Source organism: Uranotaenia lowii, chromosome 1 (genome assembly GCF_029784155.1).
Source record: "Uranotaenia lowii strain MFRU-FL chromosome 1, ASM2978415v1, whole genome shotgun sequence".
Lineage (NCBI taxonomy): Eukaryota > Metazoa > Arthropoda > Insecta > Diptera > Culicidae > Uranotaenia > Uranotaenia lowii.
This window is the reverse complement of record NC_073691.1, coordinates 108,903,255-108,927,836: the sequence shown is the minus strand read 5'-3', so window position 1 is coordinate 108,927,836 and position 24,582 is coordinate 108,903,255. Positions and strand designations below refer to the sequence as shown.

Genomic DNA, 24,582 nt, shown 5'->3' with positions numbered 1-24,582 from the left:
CGGAAAATTGACTACACAGCTTGTTTTCTCTGGATCCACCATCCAGCCATCTTGGTTTAACACATATCCCAGGTATTTTATCTCCTTCCTACAGAAACAGGATTTTTCAGCAGAAATTGTCAGATTAGCTGCACGAAGTCTCTTGGCCACTTCTTCAAGTAACTTTATATGCTCTTCAAAGGTCTCCGAACACACAATAATGTCGTCAAGGTATTGGAAGACCTTTGGTTCCATATCCGCGAAGATGGTTACCATTACTCTCTCTAGTCCTTGGCTAGCGGTGCACAACCCAAACGGAACTACCTTGAACTGAAAATGGCCTCGCTGAGGTACCGTAAATGTCGTAAGTTGCCTTGAAGCTGTTTCAAGACGTATTTGCTAGGATGCGTCCTTTAAGTCTATCGATGAAATGAACTTGCAGCCGCTGAGGTTGTTTATAATAGCTGCAATCTGCGGGATTGGATAACCTTTATTGATCATGATGGAGTTTAGGTGGCGAGCATCCAGACACACTCTATATTGGCCCGTCTTCTTCTTCACGGCTACTAGCGGGTTGTTTCACGGCGAAAAGCGAGCTTCTTCTATCAAGTCCAGCTTTATCATTCGGTCCACTTCCTTGTTTACCTCGTTCAATATGTATTTTGACATCACATAGTAAGACTGCTTTTTCGGCTGCGCATCTCCGATTTCCATGCGATGTGTGTATAGATGCGTGCGACCCAGGCAACCCTCCGTTGCTGTTGGGATGTTTGCTACTGTTGCTTCTAGCACGACTGATTGCTCCGGTAACAACTGTAGAAAAAAAGTTTACTTAAGGGGGGGGGGGGGGGGGGGGGGGGTCTAACGGGTATAAAAAAAACACCGTTTTCAGGAAATTTTTCTAGAGCTATCGTTCAAACAAATGTATTCAAATTTTTTGCATTATACAAAGCATTGTTAAAAGAACATTTAGTAATTTTTTCGTAGAAAAATATTGAAAAATGAGCCGGTGACGGAGCACTTTCGAGGATGCCTTTTAGAAAACAGGATTTGCGGTGGACACTGTATCTCAGCACAGAATCATCTGAAGTCAAAAAATCAAAGCAAAATATTTTTAATAGATGTTTTTCTGGACCCCAACTTTTTTATTCAACTTAAAAAAAATTTTATGAAATTTTTGTGGCTGTTTGAAGTAAAAACTACGATTTTTCACGAAAAAATTTGCCATTTTTCACCTGTAAAATCTCCCCAAAGTAAAAAAAAAACAAAAAAGAAAAACGTTGGGGTCTGGTATTTTACATGTAGAAAATATGTTCCAAATTTGAAAAGAATCGGATAAAAAGTTTTCAAATGACGATGTCCACGGACTTCAAAAATGTGCTTTCGAGAAAAATGCGTTTGAAGTTTCAGCTCTTGCTTTCTTGCAGTATTAGTTAGGAGGAGATAAAGGCCTATAATTTCTACAGTTTTGCTTCAATTGACTTGAAAATTTGACACAACATTCTTGAAATGTTTTACAATAAGAAACTAAAAAAATAAAAACAATCAATTTTTTTAAAGTGTTAGACCCTACCGCACCCCCCCCCCCCCCCCCCTTAAAATTAGAGGAAACTAAATCTAACGGCTAATTATAACTATCGCCTAGGGTTGTTCCTTTACACCCCCTCTCAATCCTAGGGAGGCACGATGCTGTTTCAATGGACCAGCCAGCAGACTATTGGTGAGGACATCCGCTAGCTGGTGGTTTGTTGCGATGTACTATTGCTTGATGACCTTGTCCTGGATGCATTCACGGATGAAATTGTAGCGAATGTCCAGATGTTTCATTAGCTTTTGATCTCGTGGCTCTTCTGCGATGTGAATGCAGGACTGGTTGTCTTCGTGGATTGTCAGCGGGGATCGCAGGACCTCATCAAATTCGGACAGCAGGTTCTTCACCCAGATGTGTTGCCGGCTTTCTTTTTTTGTGTGCCCCTTGAAGCCAGCAGACGTAAGGGTTCCGATTCTAGATTAATTCGCAATGCTCAAGACACATTGACTAAATCATGATATCGATTTTGACAACTATTTTGAAAGACTCAAGCGGCATTGAAGACATGCTTTTGATTCTCTATGAAACGATTCTAAGGTTCGATGTGTGTTGACCATAAATCAATGAATCTCAATAGTATCAATAGTATCGTGTCGACCAAGGTGTCGATAGAGCTACTCGTTTATTGAGTAAGACAAGTGTTTTCAACACAAATTATTCAGAGTCGCATAATTATTTATGTATTATGAAATGAATGAACAATCGGGAGTTCTGAGTAGGCCTTGGTCGAGTGCGGACGCGTTTTTCTGTCATTTTGTTGTTCGCGTAGTTTTTCGGTTTTCTGGAGAAGTTTGAAAAATTAATGGTTGTGTAATTTACAAGAAAACGAAGAATTTTTTTTTATTGTACCATCAATCTACATTGCAAAGAAACCGGATGATACAGGACCGCTGAATCACTAAATATGCACAGCATTCATAGCACGATGTCCATCGTGGATTCAGCTAAATATCTTCAGATTGGTGAGTTCGTTCCATTATTTTTTCTTTTGTTGTATATATAATCGATCTTTTTCATTGATTACAAATACAAAATAGCTTAACTCTATTAAAGGGGAATTGTGGGGGGTTGGATAGGTCATCAAACGATCAAAAGACTGATATACAATGGATTGTGGGTTCAAGCCAGCCGGAGTATCTCGGCAAATTTAGAATCATGAGAAAGTTTCTTCGGTACCTTTTCAGGATTCTTTATTTGTTTCGAACAGTTGGAAGGGAGTGAGATGAGTCAAACCTATCCCAAACCAGTGGTAACGGACCCCTTGGTTGTGTTGCAAGTATTGTTGATGAGTTAAGCATAAACAATATTTGAATGTGCGATCGAGACTTCCCGTACCGACTCGGGTCGAAAGACCTATCAGCCACTGGTGGGTTCTCATACATACATACATACATTATGAAATGAATGAACAATCGTAATCAAATTCATTATCATGTGCAAATATGTTATTCTACAATCAAAACTGCTAAATTGTATATACTTTAAGCCTAAAACAAGTTTACCTTACACGTTAGAAAAATCCATGTAGCATTACATGTAAGTACATGGGTAGAAGGGAATCGGCCTTTTACATGTGATGATACTGCATACTTCATGTAAAATCCCAATAGCATTCATGTGCTTTGTTTATTGTAAATTTACATTTTTTTACCCCAATTCAAAATTCCTATTGGATTACCATGTTCGAAATAAGATCGTAAACACAAGTTTGACCAGGTATTCATACTTTATTAGCAGATTTTATGTATGATATTTACACCTGTTCATAAGTGTTTGAAGTTCCCCCGGGAATCGGACTGCAGACTGTAGAATAGAATAAATTACTCCTTACTAAGACCTTAGCTGCATTTGCCGCTGCTTTTGGCTCTTATGGTTTCTGAAAAAAAAGATCAATCGATGTGAAAAGATTAGTGACGATTGGTTACAACTATTCAACAACGTCGTTTTACATACAATTGGATAGATTTTAGATCAGAACTTACCTTGCTAGAATATTCTGCGAGCAGCAAACGGAATTAAATTCCTACGGGAATTGGAGCAAAACAACAAGTGTGTTGACAGCTTGGAGCACATGCAGTTTCATGTAAATGTCCTTTAGAACATGCATTCCCATTGAGTTTCTGCGTGTTTTGCTCGTATTTTCATGTAAATTTCTTTGCAACTGCAAAGATGCTATAGTCTTTTCCATATTTTTGTCAGAAATGATGCGGAAACGTAAATTCACTTGTAAAGTAGGGTAAAGTAGCGCTCCGGGTAGATTATTGGACACACACTTCTTCAATTCACAGATGAATGTACCAGCTTGGATGCGGAGAATGGTTGAGTTGTGGCGCTCCAATATCTTGCACCTGATGACTTTTCCAACCTACACCAAAAGCCCTGAAGGCAACAAAATTAGTGTGAGGTATAGAGTAGAAGATTAAAGTGTTTACCTCTGATGAGGGCTTGGCTGTTTCCTTTCTCCTACTGGATTTCTTGTTCCAAATTCTTATTGGAATTTATTGTTGCCTTCATGCCTGCGAGAGATTCCAATATTAAGGATCTGATCGTTTCTTGAGTCATCAAAGTTTACCTTAGTCTCTAGTCCGTTTTGTTGTAAGGGCAACCTCAGAAAACCTTCTTCGCTCTGTGCTTCCCGAAGACTTTTAGGAGCATTAGAACCTGAATCCTTTTGTGCCTGGGAAAACTTCCAATATTTAGAGTTCGTTAGCTCACAAATCATTAAAGCTTACCTTTAATTGATTTTATTATTATAGTAGTTTTATATCACTGCACGTATGAATGACAACCTTATCGTGTCATCCTCTCGGGACTATAAGAATTATTCATGTGTTATTTCCGTTTACTTTTAAATATAAATTAGCGCCTACCTTTGATTGACTTTCCAATTAGCTTCGACCCATGTGTTATGTGCACATTTGAGAAACATTAGAACGTATTGGGGTTTACTAAACTTTCATCCTGATCCTCCAGATCATGCCCCTGCGTTCTTGCTCTACGTAGATCGCCTTTCGGAGTGTTCCGTCACTTGACGTGTGATTCGCTTGTAAAGATATGCGATTGATGTTTCGCTTTCTGAGAGAACATTTATGAGAGCTTTATTGGTTGACATTAAGACGTGATAATAAATTACCGTTTAATCAAGTTCAAACAGTCGCACTGGAACTTTCGATTCGATCGCAGAGCATTAAACATACGAGTGGTTTGATATTGTAACCGTTTTTTGATGGCACAGGACTATTCGTCTATACACATGGACCACGATGTTGGAAATGATTCAGCGGAAGTCTCATTCTGCCAGTAGGCTAGTGTGTCATGGTCTGTCAAGCGATTCCATTGACAGAAGAACAGGTATCACTCGATTTTCTTGATTTTAAATTAAATGGCTAATTTAAATAGACTGCTTCACAAAGTTGCGTGATTTAATTTCTTACCATACGGTAAAAGATGGCGTCACATAAGGCTGCTGCGTTGACTTCTCGCTTTCGGAATTTCGGACCAGCTTGAGGTTCGTCTCTAGTGGGGTGGAAACAGACTTGCAGTTCCGCATTCCGAACCGCTCCAGCATGGAAGATACATACCCAGCTTGACTGATGGACAATGTACCTTGCTTCCTGTTGCTCTCTTTTTTTAGGCCAAGAAAAATGCTGACGTCTTCCAGGTCTTCCATCTCGAACTCGGCTGCTAGTTGCGATTTGATCCACTTCAATTTTTAGGTGGAATCCGTCTCAATCAAGATGTCATCCACGTAGAGGATCAGATACACTTTGAAATTTTCGGTCACCAGGGTGTACAGGCAGTTGTCGTAGGGAGACCGCTTGAAACCTGACTCCAAGATGTACTAAATAGTTGAACCGCTCGTTCCAGCTGCGCCTGCTTCAGGCCGTACAGGGCAGTCGGCACACTTTTAGTCGGCACACTTTTAGTCGGCACACTTTATTCCCCCTCTCAAATCCTGGTGGCTATCGAACGTAAACCGTCTCGTTCAGATTCCCGTTTAGAAAGGTTGGTGCAGGTGTAAGTCTTGCTGGACCGCCACGGCCAAGAGCGTTCGAACGGTACTCATCCGAACCACCGGGACATACGTTTGGTGGTAGTCGTATCCAGAACGTTGCGAGCAGCCTTTGACGACCAGTCGAGCTTTGTACCGGGCAGGTTTACCGTCATATTCTTGATTTTGAACACCCACTTGCACGGCACAACTCGACTTCCGGTAGGGGGGTCGACAAGATTCCAGGTGCGGTTCTTCTCCAAAGACCGAATTTCTTCGTCGACAGCAGCTTTCCTAACAGCCAATCGTCACGCTTTTTAAGTTTCTCGATGTCTTCTGGCAGCTCGTCGACGTAGGCCTGTTACATTCAATTCTATGCTCAGAAATTTTGATACGATATTAGGAGCAAATACGCAAACAATTACTTTTACCCATTTCCCTTCAACAGCGCAAGAGCGTGTACACCTGAAATGCACAAAATCACCCCTAGGGGATAATGAACAAACATTCAGACACTGAGCGAAAACAGCTGAAATAAATTCAGAGGGATGAAGGCTTGTCAGTCAAACATCGGTACACTGTTGGATTGAAAACTTTCACCCGCGGAGGAATTTTGTCTCCCAGTTGGCAAAACTGAAGCGTCGATCAGACAAGTTCCGGTACTGAACCGCGAAACACCGCAGCGGGAATAAGTCGCGTTCAAGTGGTTGCGTGCGTTTGTGAGTGTTTTCTCCGTGGTGCCAGAAAGCACAAGTGGATAGGAGGTGCCAAGTACTCCTGCTCGTTTTTGTTCATTCGCCACTAAAAGCCATAAGGATCCACCCGGAGAAAGGTAAGCGTCCGAAATTGAAAAGCCCCAGCACATCCAATAACAGCCCTTAATTTCATATAGCGCTCACACGCTAGCCACCCAGGGCTCAAGCAAAGTTCCCGAAGGGAAAAATGCCGAAAAGCACCACACGATAAGAGGTTCCGTCGACAACATCCGGGCACATTCCGCCAGCAAAAAGTCCAAGGAATTCGGAATATCAGAATCCAAAAGGGGTAGGAAGTAAGCTGAGGTTAGATTCCATCAAAGCGTGTTTTTTCTAACCCCACTTTTCCGTCCCAATAGGACCCCTTTTTTCTTTTTGCCACATTTTTAGGCACCCTTTGGTGATACTTCGGCTTTCCGGATTCAGCGCTTGGTGATCGCTTCTCCTCGCCAGTCGTGGGAGCGTTTTTGATCAGAAAGCCACTTTGCCGGAAAACCTTCAGCAAGTTTTTGCTGCATCAGGCAGTTTTTGCTCGTCGTGTTCACCGCACACAAGGCGCCGAAAAGCGCCAAAGGTTCCCCAAGTGAAAAGGCGCAAGAGAGCGAGTGGCATCTAGGGATCGGCGAAATAGGAAAACCCCCGTGCAGGAACCGGGGAAAACATCTTTTGTCATCGGATGACATCCCAGCAGGAGCATTTCTTCCGGAGAACCACCGGAACAACAGGATCCAGCAGGAGAATCTGCGCGTTCAACGGCCTAAGCCGGAACGTGCAGGGTCGTGAGTTAGCAACACGCAGAAAAATATAAATTAGTTTCAAAGGAAAGTGCCGCAAAAACAAAGGATTTTTTTTTTATTTTGGGACAAATAAAAATTCCTTTGATTCAAATGCATTTTCTTTTGTTTCGAAGAAATGCTTTCCTTTGAATCAAAACTTTTTCTTTGTTTCAAAAAACAAAATGCTTTTGATTCAAAAGCCTTTTCGTTTTATTTTATGAACTTTACGTTTATTCCAACGGTATTTGGGTTTCAATTTAAAAGCATTTGTTCTTCAATTCTACTTTTAATTTTTAAAAATTCTAATACTACATATTAATTTTCGTCTTATTGGAAATAAAAAGAAATCAATTATGGTTTAAAACATTTTATTTATTTAGAAAGTTCATGTTCACATTATCGATTTTCCCTATAATTAGAGTTTTGAACCGGTACATCTGTAAATAAAGAGGAGAACAAAATTTACACATGAAATTTTTACATAGCGCACATGAAGCTCACAAAAAACGATATTAAGCTCAATAATGCTAACAATAAAAATTTAAAATTGCATTAAGTACTTACTGAACGATGTTTGTTGGCGACAGTTCCTTTCGAACAACTCATGAAGGGTTTCGGCGCCAGATGTCTCCTTGGACCGGATCGGGAGGGATTAGTTGGATGAATGGTTTCCCTGAAAAAGTTTGTTAGGTTGGTTTATTTGAAATTAAATTGATTTTGAAAGACCTACCTAGCAGTCCACTATCGTTTGCCCTCTTAAAGCTGTCAAGACTTTCCTACGCCAGATCTTGTGATTCCGTCGCTGTCTGGCTGTTGCGCGGAAAAGCTTCTCGCCGTCCCGTTCACCAAACAGAAGCTAATGAAGATGTGTTGACTGTTTGACGAAAAAAATACTTTGATTCAAAAGAAAATTCATCTGAATCAATGAATTTTCACATTGATTCTGAGTCAAAAAAATAATTCTTCGAATTCAAATTAAATATTTTGATTCAAAAATTTGGAACATTGGTTTAATGGAAAAAAAAATCGGTTCAATATAAAATTTACTTGAATAAAAAAAATGGATTTTGTTTCAATGTACACGAGGTTTTTGAATCAAAGATGTATTTTTTGTATCTCAATGGTACTACTTTTCGCTGCGTGAACCAACGAGTTGCGTGGCATGTGTGTGCAGCGACATTGGCAAAGAGTGCACCAAGGCTTCGCTCGTCACCAATCTTCAGCAAGCCAGAAGGGCATCTTCGTCATTGGTTCGGACAGCCTCCAGATGGCAGGGCACTCGGAGATGTGCTCTGATAAAAGGTACCCGGAAGTTGGGTCAGCAGCACGCAGCAAAGCAATAATGTAAGTCGCTCTTTCAAATTCATTATATATTTTAGGGAAATAAAATGGGTCTTTTCCGAATTTAGCAACACATTGATTTTGTCATACTGTTCATGTTTGCGTTTATTATTTGTGGCACCAAAGCCATCATTTATTTCGTCACAGGCCTCGGCATTCAATGCAAAGGCGGTATAGCTCTCGTCTTCAGAATCGCATCGACCAGCAGCGTGGCGTTTCGGGGATGGATTCAACTACACCCAAAATTCAGCCTCTGTGCCAATGGCGTGTAGTCAATTACATAGCATCATTGGTACAAGAAGATAACGCGATCGGTGCTGAGTCGATTTGCTCCCACCGGCATTAATCTCCCAGGTTAACCGAATTGCGTGTGTCTGAAAGAAACAAAATAAAAACGCTTTCACGTCCCTCCCTATCGCATCACAAGACGAAGAAGGATGGAAATAAATACCGGCCAACACCAGGCAGCCAACGAACCGAGGACTGTGCGTGTGAATGTAGCAAAAGCAACAACAAAAACATCTTTCTAATTCAATCCCCTCAATCCACCGGCAACAACCACGGCCGAGCTGTGCGTGTGTATGCAGTAAAAGCAACAAAAAAAACATTCCTTCACGGCTAAGCTGTGCGTGTGTATGTAGCAAAAGCAACAAGAATATATTCCTTCAATTCACCGGCAAACAAGCACCGGCCAAGCTGCCCGGCTTTAGCAGCTGTGTATATGTAGCGTGTGTATGTAATAGCAGGCAGTAAGCAAAGCACAGTTCTCATTCAATGGGTTTCCCGTTTCCTCCACTCCCGTTCCCTTTCCCGTTTCCATCGCAAGACAAATGAATACCTTGAAAGGAGGCCAAACGCCGGGAAGCCACTGTCGTGCGTTTCTTTTGTGATTGATCGGTGGCAGAATGCTTATGACAAATATCCCTTTTCCTGCATGAAGCTCAAATAGTACACTGGTTAAGATGTCGGTCTGACAAGACCATATGGTTGGTGACTTGAGTTCGATTCTCCCTACGGGCGCTGTGGTTTATATTTTTATTTTCTTGTTTCTGGGATGAATTATCCAATAGGAACGAAATTCCATAAAATGTTTTTCTTGTTTTGCTTGAATGTAGTGGTCATGCATCATTTTAGTTGGGAGCCGAGTCCTTATGCCAGTTACGGTTTTTCAAACATATCATCTTCGGCACAGTGCACATTTCAGCGCATTATCGGCACAGAGATGTGCTAAAAAGGCATTGGATTTTTGCAACCTCTTCTATGGGTGTAGTAATCGGAAAAACGAGCCGGCCGCTTTTTCGCTCTTCCACTTCGTCGAGAATGTAGACGGCGGTAAAATGCGTGAAGTCATCGATGAAGCTCACAAAGATTTTCCCACCATTCCAGAATGCTGGCGAGAAAGCTCCACACACGTCTGTATGGATGAGCTCCAAAGGGCGTGTTAAACTTGGCTTCGAAGACTCCTCGAACGGCAACTTAGCTTGCTTCCCCTTCATGCAGAGTCAGCGGTGACGTCCAAACCTTCGACCATCTCGTTTCGGATCAGTTTCTGAAGACCGGTTTTCCCGATGTGCCCGTACCGGTGATGCCACAACGACGGGGACCTTAGTTGACGAACGTTCACCAAATAGCTTATGTCCCTGACCATGTGCTCGGAAGCACCACTGTCAAGCACCCATCCAAATTTGCCTTCATCGCCGCTGCTGGCCGCCGCGCCACCGCCATGAATGCGATGTCGTTTGATTCAGCAGCGTGTGCTCTCCCCTTTTTCTTCCTGGCAGTTGACTCGGAAGAATGGCACTTTCGGTTCGTATTCACCTCTTCTGGACAGTCAGATCGCTTGTGTCCAGATTTTCCACAATTAAAGCACTTGATCGTGAATCGCCTGCTTTTTCCAGCGAACGCCGTTCCAGATTCCATCCTCACCGCACCATGCTGGCGTTTGACGTCCTCATCCAGCAATCTCGATTTCACAAATTTCTCGAGCATTGCTCCACCGGCAACGTTTCTAGGACCGTGATAAACTGCGTGTACACCCATAGAAGAGGTTGCAGAAATCCAATGCCTTTTTAGCAAATCTCTGTGCCGATAATGCTCTGAAATGTGCACTGTGCCGAAGACGGTATGTTTGAAAAACCGTAACTGGCATAAGGACTCGGCGTCCAACCAAAATTATTCATGACCACTACATTCAAGCGAAACAAGAAAAACATTTAATGGGATTTCGTTCCTATTGGATAATCCATCCCAGAAACAAGAAAATAAAAATAACAACCACAGCGCCGTAGGGAGATTCGAACTCTAATCACCATTTACATCGTCTTGCCAGTCCGACATCTTAACCAGTGTACTATTTGAACTTCATGCAAGATGAGGGCTATTTGTCATAGGCTTTCTGCCACCGATCAATCACAAACAAATAACGCACGACGGAGGCTTCCCGGCGTTTGGGCTCCTTTCAAGGTATTCCTTTGTTTCGGATGGAAACGGGAAGGGGAACGGGAAACCAGTCTTCACGGTACAACTTGGGTGCGATGTGCACGCAAGTTTTTGTACTTACTTGCACACAACTTTTGAGGCGCAAGTTCAACACGCGCCTTTTTAAACTCACCGCACTCAAAGTGTAGGGTGCAAGTTCGAGCTCGTGCTCGAACTCGGGTGCGAACCCGTGTGCGCGCATCCATGTTCAGAATCCAGGATACGGAATCAAATGCAGAAAGTGTAAGCGCTTGATGAGCATCTTAGGTACATAACTTTTTTGTTTCAATTCCAATCGTGATGCTGTCTTCGGGTAAAATGTTTGTCTTGATTTAGGCTTTGAGAAAATTATTTAATCAAATTATCTAGTGGATAAAAAAGTTATTAATGAAAAATCTGTTTTTTGCGCATCTCCCGAGCAAAATATTTCGTAATCCCATTAACGCTTGAGGCTCAATCGCAACCCCTTCTGATAGTCAGATTTTGCTCAATTTGGCTTGTGAACTTCTGGTAAGGCAATGTTTAATTTTAGCTTGGAGCTGGTTAGATTTACCATGTTTTATTCTTCCTACGCTAATATTCCATACGTAAAGTAACCATGATCGGAAAAAACTGTGTGTTTTTGAAAAAAAAGTTCTATATTTCTTTAATTTGGCTCCAAAATTCTGTGACAAGATTCTGTGATGTTTTAATACGATTTTCACTGAAAAACATTTCGCATATGCGTATTTTTACAATATTACAATTACACTGTATCAATATACAGTGTTAACTTTATAACATTTTCGTGAATTTGATTCAGAAATACAAAGTAAGTATTGGTATGAAAATTTATTAGTTTGGAAAAGTATACAAAATTTCAAAAATCTTTGAATATTTTGTTCTATGACATAAAATCTGTGACGAAAATATGCTCGAAATTCTGTAAAATTATGCTGTGATTTCGGCAACCTTGACCATAACTTCACAACTTTCAACCAATTTTTATAAATAATAACTTAAAATCTTTGTTTTATATCAACATTAAAGTTCCGTATAAAACAAACAATATTAGAATGTTACCATCGCAATAACTTTTTTGTTTTAAGTCCAATCGGATTACAGTCTTCGAGTGAAATATTTTTCTAAATTCAGGCTTTAAGAAAACTATTCATAAAAAGCAACCAGCCAGTGAAAAAAAAAGTTATTAATGAAAAACCAGTTTTTTTTGTTCCTCCCGAGCAAAATACCTCAAAATCCTATTCACGTTTGAGACTCAAGCAGCCCTCCCCGTGGTCAGATCAATCTGAAATTTGGCATGCGGCCTTCTGGTACACTAATCAGGCTTGCAATTTCTCTAACGAGAATCACCGACGTGCTCGGTTTTCGATTCTCGGTAGAGATTCTGTGAAACGCACCGCAGAGATTTTTAGCCGAACCTCTGTAGAGAATCTGTAAATCAACACGACAGAGTGAACACACACTACAGTGAAAAAATGTTTTCACCACAGAGAACGACAGCGACGGCAGCTGGCTTGGCTTGTTGCGTTTACCAACACATACGAAGCTGAACGACTCACCCGAAACATTCATCGTTTGTTGATGCTATTATTATGCACACCATAGTGTTTGTTTTTGTCTTTGCTTTTTCGTGGCTTAAACCATTCGATCCTGTGTTTTCACCGGGGTGCTCTACGGTGACAACTTATCGCACGCTAGAGCTATTGGAATTAGGTGTGTTTGGCTTTCGAAACCGGGGTGCGAATAAACTGTGGAGAGGAACAAAAAAACTCACCCGGGTGATTTGCAGCTATCGCACGGGGGTAATTTTTTCTCCGTTCTCCGTCTTTCTCGGTAGAGAATGGCATCTCTGACACTAATACTTAACTTTGACTTGGAGCGAGTTAGATTTACGATGTATTATTCTTCTTTCTATGATAAGTACACCGTGGTTCGCCAAATTATTCAAAAATGCAAAAAATTCTGATATGGTAAAGTAACCATAACTTTTTAAATTTTCAAGCGATTTTGATAAACAACCACTTGAAATCTTTGTTTTCAACTGAAATTGAAGTACAAAAGAAAATCGGATTTTAAACATACTACCTTCGAGTCTGAAACTAAAGCTGAAAAAAAATTCTCAATAAAGATGCGTTTTTTTAAATTTTTTCTATCATAAAGTCACTAATATCAACCAGGGTGGCCTCAGAACCGGGAAAACCGGGAAAAAAACGGGAATTGAAAATCGAACCGGGAAAACCGGGAAAAAACCGGGAATTTAGATCCAAAACCGGGAAAATTTACCAAAGAAAACCGATATTCATTTTTTTTTCTAAGATTGAATCCCTGATCAAAATTCAAAATTCAATTTCCAAGTCAGAATTTTACAGTTCAAAATTGTGTAAGAAGAATATCTTAAGTTTGGAAATTTTAAACACTCTCAGATTTCTCTTCAACTACCTCAAAATTTAATTTCTTTTAACTAATTTTACTGGAACCTAGAATTCAAAACTGCCCGAAAAATTAGATGAGAAATTCAAAAAACCTCTTAAAATTTGTTCATTAAACATCATTACAATAGTTTTAAAAAAAACTCTCAATCATATAAAAGCAAGCAAATTTCGAATGGAAATGGAAAAAATGAGAAAACTATATTTTTCCAGTGATAGTTATTAACTTAAGAGTTAGACACAAAACAATCGATCATCTTTATGCACGACACGGTATTTTTCCGTAGCTTAATAATAAAAATTAGACATTGCCGAAAATTTGCATAGTTAAAAAAGAAACCATCTCCTATCAACCACACTGATTGGAAAATTAACTTTTTTCGATCACTGGTCATAATTTATTCAGAAAATTTTAAATTACACTTTTTAAAGTCTGACTATGTTAAGATTCCTTTGAAAATTTGCGAAAAAGTCTAATGAACTGATTTCTAACCTGATCCGTGACGAATATTGAAATAAAATTTAGAAAAAAACAGTGTAAATATTTCCTGAATATTCATATTTGTATTTTAAGTGACGCATTTGAGAAAAAAAAATCCTTGAAATTAGAACGGCAGTGCTGATGTTGAAAAACGGCCCTTAATTCTCAACCGGCACATTCGCGGGTCGATCAGCCACCACCCGATCACGTGCTTTTCCATCTTCCCCATCTTTTATAGTGATGGGGAAGATGAGAAAGCGCTGTTCCAAGCTTGGTGACACCAAAGAACCAATCTTTTAGGCTGATAACAAGTAGTGAAAAAACAAACATGGAATCATCATCTAGCGCCGACTTTAAGGATTTTCTACTGGTTCTGACCAAGATAATCTAAAAACCCCAGATAGAGTGATGAAAATAGGTTAAGATGAAACTTCGTCGGCAGGTTAATAAACATGAAGAATCTCATTGTCATGTATACGAAAAATTCCAAAAGGTTTGTTTTTTTTTTATGGCAAATTTAGCTTATGCTAATAAGGATCAAAGGCAGACACGAAACGCACGTAATAAATTTTTTAAGCAAATATATATAAAAAAATCTCTCGGATGAAAACTAAGAGGATTCCGATTTTTCGACTGGCTCTGATCTAATGTCACATACTATTCCAGGGAACAAACTGAAACTTCGGAAAGTTCTGATGAGTAGTTGTCGGAAGGTATTTTACAAAAAATAACACTAAATCTTTTAACGAATATTTACATAACATTTTTGGAAAGGGGCCTGGTAATATTGGACCAAAACAGGAAAAATTAAACATCCACGGTTCTTTTTAAGAATCAGAAGTTGCTGCTGCTGCAGTTGCTAACGAGAATGAGTCCACTTCTGGATAGTTAACTGGCCATTCATCAAGACCCCGAAAATGCCAACGAAATCAGACAGTCTGGAAACTCAACGTGCGGAAAAAGCTACGAAACTAAGGGGAAAAGTACGTTGATTCTATCAGAAAAAGCGACCAGCTAAACAGTTGATTTCAATGGATGAACACATATGTAGGCATTCTTGTGTATCCATTAAGAAAGAAGAAAGATTGGAAATTTTCAACAAATTCTGGGAATTAGGATCGTGGGACCTAGCAAACCTCGTTCATTATGAGTTGCAAGGAAATTTGTAGCCCGAAAACGCAGAAAATCAAATGTGTGAACAAAAACAAAACAGCTAGTGACATACTGAAAATATTCGTAACATAGAGGTTCCAAAAGGATGCGATCATATTGTTCGGAGTCAAAGGGGTGCAAGTGTCATTCTTGGGATCAGAAGGGTGCAAGTGAAAAATATAAAAAAAAGTAGTTTGCCGTTTTAACATGAATATCGCAAAAATTTTGGTTTTTCTTTCAGAATCATTCATTTTAGGCCTCTTGAGACACACTCCATCGAAAACTGAGAAGAAAAAGCGATTCGATAATTTTGATTTAGAAAAAAAACTTTGAGGCCCGTTTTCTCGAAATCGACATTTGGGCACTTGCACACCTCTGATCCTAAGCGCCGATTAAACAGAAAATTGTATTAATTGTATTGTGTAACATGGAGCCCTCCCAACATACCTCCTGAAGCACTACGAAGTCGAATTTGCGGCTCTCCAATTCGTTCGAGAGCACCTGGGTACTGCCCATGAAATTTAGAGATCGGCGGTTCCATGTTCCAAGTTTCCAATCGCTAGTCCCTTTTCGTTGCGTGGGTCTTTGCCGATTTCCTTCCGAAATTTGTTGTTCGTTGCTTGTGTTTTTTGTAGTCACGGTCTCGAAAGGCTTTTAGCTAACCCCACTATCTCACAGGACCGTCGTAATGTTGTTGTTTTTGGTCCCGAACACAACCAGGACGTTGTTGCACTCCGCATGCGCCCCTGACATGGAGAACAGGCGCGTTAGGGGGCTCACTCAGTAAGCATGCGACCAAAGCATTCACCGGGGTTGGGTACCCGATCTCCGCTAAGTTTGCTCGCACCTCAGCTAGCACTACTTGGAGGTAGAGAATCGGGGTTATTAAACAAGAGGTGATATGAACACTACCCGAAGGTTGCGTGTATGGGGTCTCGAGTTGCACATTGTTTACCGTTCGCCAGCCAACGATAATAATTTCAAAGTAAAAAAAAACTTTCAATGTTAGTCCAAAACGAGCAAAAATCCCCATGTTTTGTATGTTGTTAATTCGAGTGCCACAGGATAAGCCCAATGGTCCAACTAAGCGTTATTTAGTGAATTTGTCATTATTATTATTATCTATATATATAAAAATTGATGTTTGTCTGTCTGTCTGTTCCCTATAGACTCGGAACTACTGAACCGATCATCGTGAAACTTGGCATCTGAGAGTTTTTGGGGCCGGAGATGGTTTCTGTAATACTTAAAAACCACTCCGACTTAAGGGAGGTGGGGCTCCCATACAAAATTTGTAGTTTTTCGAAGCAAATAAAGTCATGACATACATTTTCTCGAGATTTTTTTTCCTTTGGGCGGTTTGTTTTTCGTCTCCATGGTCGAGGCGTCGCGAACCAATGTCGCGAGAGGATAGTAACCATGGCATAGCATACTGATCAGTGGGAATATTTTGGCGCGTATTTCTCAACCAAGCATATTTTCAATGCAAGGGATGGTGATATGAAGCCTTGATGTTTTTTTTTCTACTTGATTCCTAGCTCATTTGTACAGCACATGGTTATGAATGATGCCTAGAGGTGATCCAGATTGACATTTTGCCGATCGAATAAAACATATGGGTCATTCCATGTCAAGTGTGCTCAGCGAAAAAAAAAATCTTATCGAAAATTCGCCAAACTTGGCCGAAAGACTTTCTGAGGCCTACAAAATAAATCCTCAATTTTTGAGAATGAACCGCCCACCCCCCGTTACAGGACCCTCCCTTCTTTTTTTCAAGATTTTGAAAAATTCATCATTTTTAAAATACAATATCTCCGGACTGGAAAATCATACCAAAATGACAAAATATGCGTTGTATATATTATATTAAAATCTATCGTTTGATGTTATTCATTTTCTGAAATAGTGACAATTTTAACGTCAAAACATAGCTCAAAAAATAAAACGTTAGTTTTAGCAAGGAAAGTATTTTTTTTCTTGAATTTTATGATTTCATTGTTTTTTTTGAGAAAATTTTACGTAAGAACCAACCAAAATCCCAATATAATATTTCTTGTTTTCGAGATATGAAAGATTTGAGTTGAATTGTCTAACAATTATACACTTGCAGCACTCAGTGGTTTCGCTCGAGTGCATTAATCGTCGAAATTTTAAGTCACATCTTCCATGCTTGAACAGTTTTTTTGTTTTAATGATTTGTTTTATGACTAAGGATAATTAGAAATAACATTTTGAATGAAAAAAAAACAATATTTTCGGTTTATGAAATATTTTTATTCCAAATATAACAATTTTTTTTTCGTTCCAACCAACACTGTAAGTTAATTCATCTTTAGATTGTCCTTCAAACCTTCCAGTCAATGTTATATTGATTTGAAAGCATTCAACTTAAGCAACATTTTGCGAAACAGGATACAATTTACCGAACTTTTAAGAATGGTTTTGCAGATAGACTTTAGATTATGCACTTCTGATCGCAATTTGAACAAATTCCACTCCCTTGCGGTAAAAAGTCGTGTGTTCTTGAAAAATGTATCCACTGAACATCGCTTATGAAGTTCTTTTCCAATTGCCATGCTCAGAAAACCGTTCCCGACTATTTAGAAGCTTAACAATAAAAGTCACTAAGACAACTCCATTCTAATGCAGTAACAGAAGGCAACTGGATATTTCAACAGCAATCTTCGATTTAAGAAATTGTACATATTCAGAACTACAAGCAAGTAGCAGCAAGCGAGCAGTTGCGGCAACAATTCGTTCACAATGATCAGTGAATTAGTTAAAAAAATGTTATTGTTCAGTACTCCGCTAGGTGTCAACAAAAAAAAATCTGCTGTGATTGCGTTGCATAAATACAGGCGATATACAATGAACAAATGCTGTGCGTCAATAGTCAGTATTATTAGATCAGTATCGCCATAATTCATGTAAGTTCAGTAGGTAATCAATAGATCAGCAGATTCTCGACATTTATACATTTTCTGTGAATAAGTTCAACAGTTTAATGGAATAATGAACCAAATCCTCACATTTATTCATCCGCAGAATCCGCTAAGGGAGCACTCACTTAATGATTTAAAACAGTGTGATAATAAATAAAATTATCATTCAACAGCAAAACGAAATGAAACTAAAAGTGTTATTTTATTTTTTAGGCATCTTATCTTTACAAAAATTTGCTGCTCACGTGAAGTAAACTTCAATATGCATGCTGATTTTAAATGAAACTCGTCCAGAAAATCGTGAATGGGATTACCAAAAGTTTAAGGGGATACTGTAAGAAAATATTAGATGGACAGTAAAACTTAAATCTTTCATAACTCGAAAACATGAAATATTATATTGGGATTTTGGTTGGTTCTTACGTAAATTTTTCTCAAAAAAACAATGAAATCATAAAATTCAAGAAAAAAATATTCTTTCCTTGCGAAAATTAACGTTTTATTTTTAGAGCTATGTTTTGACGTTAAAATCGTCACTATTTCTGAAAATGAATAACATCAAATGATAGATTTTAATAAAATCTACACAACGCATATTTTGTCATTTTGGTATGATTTTCCAGTCCGGAGATATTGTATTTTAAAAATGATGAATTTTTCAAAATCTTGAAAAAAAGAAGGGAGGGTCCTGTAACGGGGGGTGGGCGGTTCATTCTCAAAAATTGAGGATTTATTTTGTAGGCCTCAGAAAGTCTTTCGGCCAAGTTTGGCGAATTTTCGATAAGATTTTCTTTTTCGCTGTGCACACTTGACATGGAATGACCCATATACATTTTTTTGCCAAAATCAGAAATTGAAAAGGCATGGCATTCATTTTTAGAGATTTTCTTTTCTTTGAGGGGTTTGTTTTTCGTCTCTATGGCCAATCAAACGTCGTCGCAAGTGGATAGTAACCAAAGCATACTGTTCATTGATCGCTGAAAAAATTTAATAATTAGGCGCCTGTTTCTCAACCAAGTACCTATATTTCTTATGCACGTGGGGGCAATATGCAACCTAGATATGTTTTTTCTTGCTTAATTGTACACAGCACGTGGAAATAAATGACGCCTAGATGTGACACGGATTGGTATATTATCAATCGGATCAAAACCAATTTAAAGATTTGCAAAAATAGTTCGTGTTAATGTAGGTAGCGTAGCGTTTGTTGTCTAAAAAATATAAATTTAGTTGTGATGCTAATGAAATAATGGTATGACACTTTGCGGACACTTGAAAAAAAAATACAGAAAGTAAAGAATTAACATACAATTTTTTAACCCATTTTACCTACAAGGTTATTTTTAAATCATATTGATAACAGGAATATGAATAAATGTTTTCTACAGAGATAGATCGGAAACATTTTGTTGAACATGAACAAATTTTATCAAGCGCCATTTAAATTTAAAGAAGATCAAAAAGTCCGATCCGACACATGAGCCGATCAAGAGCCTCTTCTTTAAATTGGATAAGAGAGGACTGACGTGTGCATAAGTGAAAGGTATCAGTGAAATAAACTGATTTTTATTGACCAAAAGTGAGGAAATTCATTTTCGCAAAGAATTATTTGACATGGGCCCAAACACACAACTGTAACGAATTTAGAAATGAAAATGGAAATTTTTTATTTTAAAAAATTCTGAAAAAACGTCGTACACACCAATTCAAGTACGTAGTTACCATGTAAAGTGTTTTTGTGTGACATGACTGCATAAAAGAGACTTTTGATCCGTTTCTTTTTGGAAAAGTGAGACTTTAGTACTGATATTAAACTGGAAGCAAAATTTTTATGAAAAATATTTAGTATAGCCTTGAAGTGTAAAAAAATAGTACCTCCTGTCAACTTACACGGAAATTCATCTTCAAAATGATTCAATATGTTGGAAAGACAAGAAGGGGTATTCCGAATGTTGAAACTTAAGCGGATATTTAAAATTCTTAAATGATTTTGTAAATGAAGGTCATTTGCTTTGAACAGCATTCGTTAAAAGTGGAGTAACAAACAATAAATTATACTGCAGGAATACTGCAGATATATCAATGAAACTTGACAAAACAAACAAACGTATTAAATCCATTTTAAAGCCATTACTCTGACGCATCTGAAAATAAACTTTGCGTTTACACTTGCCCCAATATACGGGTCAAATGTTAACTTTGAAATTGTTTTTTCCAACATTTTTGAATATTTGACTTTCAAAGAGAAATTTATAAACGCTGAGAATTTATTCAGTGATACAACTGATATTTTTTTTTAAATATTTATATTTTTGCTTTAATAAACTTATTAGAAAAAAAGAAATTTGCACTGTATGAAATCGATAATTTTCATACCATGAAAAATGCTGTTTGGGAAAACTTCAAGATGAAATGTCTCATGTCAACGAGTTTGGCATATGGCGAAACATTTTTTAACATAATTTTGGCGCAAAAAGGATAGATATTCAAACTGCTTCGAAGGGCGAGGATGGTGAAAAAAGCTGCTTGAAAATGGTTATTAAAAATCCTTTTCATCGTTTTTTTTTTCAAATTTCTATAGCTTATTTTTTCAACTCCAAAAAATATACCATCTGAAGTAATCAGGAGCTGGAAGTGCTCATTATACAGAATATTAAGAATAAACTCAAAAAATTCGCAAATGGGACGAGGATGAGGATGGTCGGTGGCTCCACTCGATTATCCCAAAGGTAAGCCTTAAACCATGGTTCAATAGATTGAACTTGAGTCGGGATTTTATTCGTATATTTTCCCGTCTCATGTCCAATCATTGTTCCTTAGACGCGGTACTCTATCGTTTTGACATTGCTGGCAGCAATTTGTGTAGTTGCGGCCAAGGTTACCATGACATCGAGCATATTGTTTGGTCGTGTGAGGTCCATCTTGTCGCCAGAACGAATTTAATAGACTCCCTTAGGGCCCGAGGAAAACCACCTAATGTTCCAGTTAGAGATGTACTAGCTGTGCTAGATTTGGACTACATGTTCGAAATCTACCTTTTTCTAAAAGCTATCGATCTTCGTCTATAATTTCTTTTTTATTTTCATATTTCCCTTTCTATCTTCCTTTCTCCTCTCACAAAGTGTTAAGTTAAGAAAACAATTGTAAACAACAAAATCGATTTTGGCTCCTTAAAGCCTAAAGGTATGAGCCGTTTCAAATAAAGAATTGTTAAAAAAAAAAAAAAAAACTCAAAAAATTGTCCCGATTCACGCTCTTGATCGGTTTTCAAATTCTATGTCCATAAAGTACAATGCGAATCTTTTTCTTTCAATTATAAATTTATGTAAACTCGTGCCGGGTAAATCAGCCTACCTTCTTAAAGCAGTGGGGGACAAAATTGGAAAAGATGGGGGAGCTTTCATGTAAGTTTAAGATAAGCTTTTCTAAGAAGGGACCATAAGCCGAATTAATATCAGGACTTTTTAAGGTACTTAGAACGCATAAATATGTTATATGCTACTTGTTCAGACTTTTTATGTTCGTTCAGAAGTCCAAATAAAGCACTTAAGGAAAACGGATTTTATTTCTCTCGAGTACCTTTTACTGAACCAGCTGAACTTAAAACGTACAAGATTAAGTAGCTATGTGACTTTTGGTTACTTGGGATATTTTATAAGACAGTTTTTTTGCGTACGGATATTTGGCATAACTCAAAAAAAGATGTTTCAAATGCTTTTATGGAAGTTCGTTACTTCCCACTTTGGGGAAAAAGGTGGAAAATTCATAAATTTTGACATTATTTAAGTCATTATGAAGCTTTAAAAACAGAGTACAAATTTCAGATCTTGAAAAACAAATTTAGAGATCAAGTTTCAGTAAATAATACATACCATCTTTGAATTGCAATTCGGAACTCCAGTTGCAGCACTCATTTCAAAGCTTTTGGATTTGAACTATAATGGTTTGACCTTAAAAAAATGCTTACAAAAATGTAAATATGAATGAATTTTTACGAATTACATTTATTTTTGGAATGTGTAGCAAAGCACACCGGGTCAGCTAGTTATTAATATTTATGAAAGACCCTTTAACAAATGTCATTCGGGTCAAGAAAGTGAATTTGTCACGATTTCAAATTTTCACAAAGTAGAAATTCTTAGAAATACATGTGTGTCAAGACATTTGTTTTTGTTTCTAAAATAAACTTCTCTTTTCCACAGTGTCCGAAAGTACGTGCATACAACCCATCAGCGTATGCATCTAAACATAATGTTATCAGGAAATGCACCGGAATGGCCCCTTCGGAGAAAAAGGCTTTCAAACAAGCCGAGCGTCAACGTTTGAAAGAAATGGGATGTGCCTACGAGCCGTTGCCGAGCAATGAGTAAACCCAAAACTTAAATGTTATTAGTAAAATTTTATTTGAAGGATCAGCAAAATTCTTTAGAAAAACGACATTTGATTTAGGGCCGTATGCCATTTGAGGTATTTGTCAGGAGTTTTCAAATTTAAGATTTTTTAAATAGTTGAATTATTTGACCAGAAGTCATGAAAAATGTTTTTGTTCAGGGTTTTTTTTTTCTTAAATTGATGTTAGCTTTTTTTCTTTAGATTACTGCTGTAGGCAACAGATTTTCAAACTGAATTTAAAAGGAACACGTGTAGCAGGTCCACAAAATGAACAAGTATGTTATGTTAACATATTAAAAAAAAAAGGTTTCTCGGTGTAAAAGAAAATGTAGATATTCGGTGAAACATCCTAAGAAAATTCAGTTATCACATGCGTTCATTTTCCCAGAACAACTAGCCGAACAACCATCATCACAGAATACAATAATTAACATTAAATTATAACGTCCAAACTTAGTTTCAACATTTTCGATAAAACGATTCTGGTCTATGCGCATGAAAACAGTTGTGACAATTATCTAAATCTCGTTTTTATTAGGTTTTGTCCTTTAAGAACGTTGGTTCATTGAACGGAAACATCCAGAGCAAACGAGAAAATTCAAGAAGAGAGCATTGAGACCTTTAAGGTATTACTAAGGAAAATAAATATTGTTGGTTTATTAGGTAAAACTATTAAAGTATTACTGAATTGAATTATTACTTTTCGTACGAAGCATTACGTACCTGCGACCAGAAAGGGTTCCGGACGCCTAAATCGAACATATCATATGAAATCTGACCGAACTTCTCGACCAATGATTAATACGAAATTAGCGTGTAGCTCACCAACACACTCAAGCAGCGAATAATGAATAAGTAAGTATTATTTTTGACAGTTCTTCTGTGTGCGTGATTGAGTGCTCATTTTTATTGCTATTTCAGACTTATTTTGGATTTTCTTAACTCTTCCTGAAGAAGAAGAAGTATAAATTGTCTGTTAATCTTCGCGCACTAGATTTTATATTAGACTGATAACGGTCCCATCAATGGGAATCGCACGGCGCGCACAACATAAGGATGTGATATGGTAGCCAACTGGAAGTGAACCAGTTGGGCCAAGGAAAAGATATTCTTGTATCGTTAGAGTAGTCGGTGGTTCTGACTGGAGAGTTCCAGCAGAGTCGAGCTCTAGAACCAGAACTAATTGTTTTATTGATTCCTTCAGTTTATATAGTCTTCTTCAGTTTTACAAATTGTATGGTCATCAAAAATGAGTTTATAGTAAATCCCTTTGGAGGAGTGAAACGACTGGAGTGACAAAAGAGTTCATTCAGCAGCATCGATAATTTGTTTTGATCGATGCCGTTCGATTCTGCTCAACTGCGTGCGCGGGGAGATAAGGAAGATGAAAATAATGCGCTGTCGATCTAGTCACGAGTGGCTACTGTATGTGCCGTTACGATCATTAGCTATAAGATGCTTATGTTTATATTTTGATTAATTGGTAATTAGGGATGCTACACCTTCCCCCTTTTGGAGAATAATGTAATGAAATGAAGTTATTCAAAATTATTGTCTCTCTCCAGTTGTACCTTACATTGTACCCAAGCAGACTTTTATGGCAAAATTATAGCAAATTTTGCTATCACGCCCTGAGAGCCCAACTTGCTCTCATTTTGCTTGACATAAGGTGGTACACAGCAAAAATGAGAGCACAAATTTTCATACTTGGTTAGCAAAGTGATACCAAATTTTGCTAAAACTGAGACCTTAACTACACCTCGTTTTTCGATAGCTTGGAAAACAGAATGATGGCAATATAAGGCATCATGTAATTCTCGGTTATAGCAAAATTTGGAATCAATATGCTCTCGAAACTTTTGAAAAACGAGAGCAAATCGAAGAATAATTGTGGTCTCAATTGCAGCAAAATTTGTTTTTGCTTTCCTTGTTTGATTTTTTTTTTTCATATTTTTCATGTTGTTGTGTAACTTAAGTCAATCAAAGTTGAAGCAAATTTAGCTATCAAGACGTGATAGCATTTGATTTTATTTGGCTTAAAATGGTGCTTAATCGCTTGGCGCACGACACCCTCTCAAATAAACGCACTTCAATCAATCGATCATTTGGCTTAAAAAGTTGGCCGTGAAAAATTAATCGCCTTCAGTTATGCAACGTGTTGTCAATTATGAATTCGAATTCATATTTTGATTTAATATGGTATAACGTTTCATCGATAAAGGAAGAGTTGAAAAAAACACCAACATCAATTGAAGTGTTGACAAAATATGTTGGA

The 24,582-nt window shown here is 38.0% G+C and overlaps 1 protein-coding gene and 1 long non-coding RNA gene across 2 annotated transcripts in view; one reads left to right on the top strand and one right to left on the bottom strand.

Moving 5' to 3' along the window:
- Positions 1–22,962, top strand: part of LOC129738973 (gametocyte-specific factor 1 homolog) — a 65,464-nt gene extending 42,502 nt beyond the window's left edge. The window contains exon 5 of the mRNA XM_055730325.1: positions 22,118–22,962. Within this exon, the coding sequence (XP_055586300.1) occupies positions 22,118–22,285 (168 nt within the window). The 3' untranslated portion in view covers positions 22,286–22,962. The remainder of the gene's footprint in view (positions 1–22,117) is intronic.
- Positions 3,357–4,312, bottom strand: LOC129738974 (uncharacterized). Its single transcript, XR_008735704.1, has 3 exons — positions 4,143–4,312; positions 3,553–4,086; positions 3,357–3,446 (listed from the first exon to the last, which is right to left on the bottom strand). It is a non-coding gene; the product is annotated as an uncharacterized LOC129738974 (long non-coding RNA).
- Positions 22,963–24,582: the final 1,620 nt, after the last annotated feature.